The sequence below is a fragment of the Pteropus vampyrus genome, unplaced genomic scaffold (genome assembly GCF_000151845.1).
Source record: "Pteropus vampyrus isolate Shadow unplaced genomic scaffold, Pvam_2.0 Scaffold52, whole genome shotgun sequence".
Lineage (NCBI taxonomy): Eukaryota > Metazoa > Chordata > Mammalia > Chiroptera > Pteropodidae > Pteropus > Pteropus vampyrus.
Genome location: NW_011888833.1, coordinates 2,114,763 through 2,118,515, shown reverse-complemented (window position 1 = coordinate 2,118,515; position 3,753 = coordinate 2,114,763). Strand labels below are relative to the sequence as shown.

The 3,753-nt window shown below is 37.4% G+C and overlaps 1 protein-coding gene across 1 annotated transcript in view; it reads right to left on the bottom strand.

Moving 5' to 3' along the window:
- Positions 1–2,240, bottom strand: part of FLT3 (fms related tyrosine kinase 3) — a 54,460-nt gene extending 52,220 nt beyond the window's left edge. The window contains exons 1-2 of the mRNA XM_023530709.1: positions 2,147–2,240; positions 1,477–1,598 (exon numbers count right to left, since the gene is read on the bottom strand). Of these exons, the coding sequence (XP_023386477.1) occupies positions 1,477–1,598; positions 2,147–2,240 (216 nt within the window). The remainder of the gene's footprint in view (positions 1–1,476; positions 1,599–2,146) is intronic.
- Between the last annotated feature and the right edge of the window lie 1,513 nt (positions 2,241–3,753).

Genomic DNA, 3,753 nt, shown 5'->3' with positions numbered 1-3,753 from the left:
TTTAAGAACCACTGACTCCTGGATAATGTCTAAGAATATAATGCATACTATGTGAAGAAATAACACAAGAGTTACTTTTAGGGACCAAGGCCAATCATTGTTAATTTTTTTTAAGGTTGTGTTTCATAAGAAAACATGTCAACTTATGTTGAAAAGACACTAAAAGTTTACAACATCATGGCAAATAACATTAAATTTTTTTTGTCTGCACAGAAATACTGTGTATGCAAAATGCTATAATTACTAATAAATCAGTGTGTTATGATACTGATATCTATTTAAAAATTAAAACCAGCCATGCTTCCGGCATTAAAAAAATCATGCATTAAATTAGGTGTTTTACGTTCATGTAGCATGTTGTCATTAAAATCTATTTCACATCTGATCTTGGAAACTAAACAGGGTTGGGCCTGGTTAGTAATTGGTTGGGAGAAGACTGGGTGCTGTAGGCATTAAAAAAAAAAAATCCTATTTCACACTGATTTTAAAATTTGAGAATATTTCTAATATTTCTGACTTGTTAGGGAGGTGCATAGGTTATCACATCATGTGTTTGTGTGCTATAGCTATGCAAAAACCAGCAACTGTGTATTAGTATAAATCCTTAACTAGACATGTCTATGGAATGGGCTAATTGAGGTTCGCTTTTTATCTATAGACTTCTTTCTTTATATAGACATCTAATATTTTCAGTTCTCTACCGTTCGAACGTCTTTTATTTGAGTAAATATCTAGGCGAAATTCAATGAACAGCAAGAAGGAGAAGATTAATCAGTATCAAGGCTGAAACTTGAAGGAGCCAAAAGCAGATTATGGAACTATCCGCATGTCAGTCTAAGTCATGAGAAGTTACTGAAGGTCCCACGTCTGGCAGTAAAGGATGAAGCCATACTTCGGGATGAATAAATAGCCTGGCGGCCCATCTGAGAACTAGTAAAGAAAAAAAAAAAAATTGACGGCACTTGGTAGCTGACCGAATGAGAAGAAGGCGGGGGAGAAGTAAATACTCCAAAATGAGGCCGAGCCTCCAAGCCTGGGAACGAGACAAGGCCAAAAGCAGAAATCGATTAATACAAGAATAGGAGCAGGTTTGGGGAAACGGAAATGAAATAAAAGATGGAGGTGGACTTTAACGAGCAAATGGAAAATGTATTTATCTATATGCAGGAGGCAGCTGGAAATTGTGGACTTAGGGTTGAGAGAGAAGCCCGGATTTTCTCTCTAAGGAGAAAGAGAAATTCCTGCTTCTCATTCAGTATCAGCATCCTTCCCAAAACCAAACCCAAAGAGAACGTGACCCTCATGCAATGGAGAGCCAGGTCGTAATGAGCATAGATGCTCGCCTGTACCAGATATGAGTATATGATATACTTGGACACATAAAAAGAAAGGCCCATGTAGACACAGTGGGTCTCATTAGCTTACAAAATATGGTTTCCGGAGAAAATAGCTAAAGTAATATTAGTATTACTTTACCTTGGGATACTGTGATGATATCCCCACTGATGAATCATTGTTCTTATGATTGATTAAAAGACACTTGATCGCAGGCAGATCTTGATTTGTAATAGTCTCAAATACGAAGGCCGAAAAAACAACTGTAAAACAAAACAAAGGCAAATATGTATTCATCTTGCAACAAAACAACAGAACAAAAGGTAATCAAAGAAAAGTGGACGACAGGAAAGTTTGCAGGAAATATAATCTTATCCAGAGCTTCTTACTGTGCAGAGGTTCTCATAGTCCTCGGCCACCTGTGGCAACTAAGCATTTAAAACCGGGCTAGTGCAACTGAGGGGCTCATCACGAGGATACGAGCCATTTCTTCTTCTTCGTGGATGCTTGTAGAATCTTTCCTTTGTGCATTAAAATTTTCAAAATCAGGTGCTTTTGTGAGAGTCTATTTTCATCCGTGACGTTAGATACTCAGTGGGCCTTTTCAATCTAGAAACTCATATTCTTCTCTTCGGAGACGTTTTCTTAAATTGTCTCTTTGAATCCTTCTTTCTCCTTCACTTTGTTCTCTTCATATTAAGATGTTTTCTTTTTTTTTTTTTTTTTCCAAATGGCTGATGATCCTTGACAGGCTGCTCGTGTAAGAATGAAGCACAAAATGATCACGTAAGCTCGGTGCACAAGCTTTGACCTGCCGTCTGATCTTCTGTGTGGTTATCTTTAGGTGTGTTCACGGGCTGGTCATATTCCCCAAAGAGGCAGTCACTCTCCCGCCTGCTGGCCATGTTGTAGGCGCTGGTGCTGGGAATCTATATACTCTTTGGGGATCCTGCAGTGGGAATCAGATTGCTTCTCAGCTTTCTCAACTCAACTTTACGATTCAGCTTTCTTGATACGTTTTCAAGCTCTAAAAATGTTATTTTCTCCTTCCCCATTATCTTTGTCCTTATATGTTTATGTCTTAAAAGTTTTTTTAATTGTCATTTGAGCGTACACAGGAGGTAAATTTACGTGTTCAACCATGTATGTACCTCGTAATCTGCTCTAAAATCTCAGTATTGCAGCTATGGGAACTACATATTAAGACACATTCGCTGTTTTGTCTTAATCTGTCTTTATTATTTTATTCTTCATTGAAGAAGCCACATTATACCAATACTAGTGGAACCAGACATGAAAATTCACTCTAAATTCTGACATCCTAACGAATAATTTTTATTTCTCTAGAACCATTCTCATCTGTACACGTAGTTTTCACTTCATTGTATCGATAGCGTAGAAATCATTTTATATTCTGATTTAAACATAATATATCACATGCATTTCTCGTGATGATGCATAGAATTGCTTTGCATTCCTTTAGGAAATCTAAAATGACCCAATCATTTCCCCCGCTACCACCATTTTATGGTTTTTCCCTGAAATACTTCACTAAGCCTTTCACTTTTAAAATATTATTTCCTTAGAATAAATTTCTGGAAATGGAATTAGTGGATCAAAGGATCCAAACATATTTAAATGGTTCTCGATATGCGTTGCCGTGTTGTTTTCCAAAGATGCTATTCCATTTCATGTTGCCACGTGGGAGGTGAAAATGTAATAATTTCACTACAACCTCATTAGCATTCAGTCATTATGAATTTTTTATTTCCCTTAATGTAGCCCCTAGTCTTTTAAAGGAAACTAAATGAGCACAACTGTAAGGGGAAGGAAAAAAAAGAAAAAAAGACTGAAAAGAGTTTAAGAAACTTTCCTGCCCTGCTCCCTAATGTGTTTTCTGCCTACTCTTTTTTACGAGTTTTATTCAGTAGAGTTAACATGCAACAAATTGAACACATTTAAAGTATATAACCGGATAAGTTTTGGCATAAACACACACACACACACACACACACACACACCCTGTAAAATCATCACTGCAGTCAAGAGAGTGAATGTATCCATCACTCTCAAACATTTCCACGTGCTTAGTTAACACGTAATCCCTCCCTCCTACCCACTTCTGGACTCTTACAAACAACGCTGCTGTGAACATTTGTATAGAAGTCTTGGTATGGACATACGCTTTCGTTTTTCTTGGTAAATACTGAGGAGTGGCACACCTGGGTCAGGTGGGAGGTGTCGGTGTGACTTAAGTGCCAAACTCTTCTCCAGAGAGGTTTTATACCTTTTCATATTTCTGTCGGCAGCTTCTGGGGATGCAGGTCATGCCATATCCTCACCAATGCTTGGTATGGTGAGAATTTTTTATTTTAGCCATTCTAATAGATGTATTCTTTCTCACTGTAGTTTTCATTT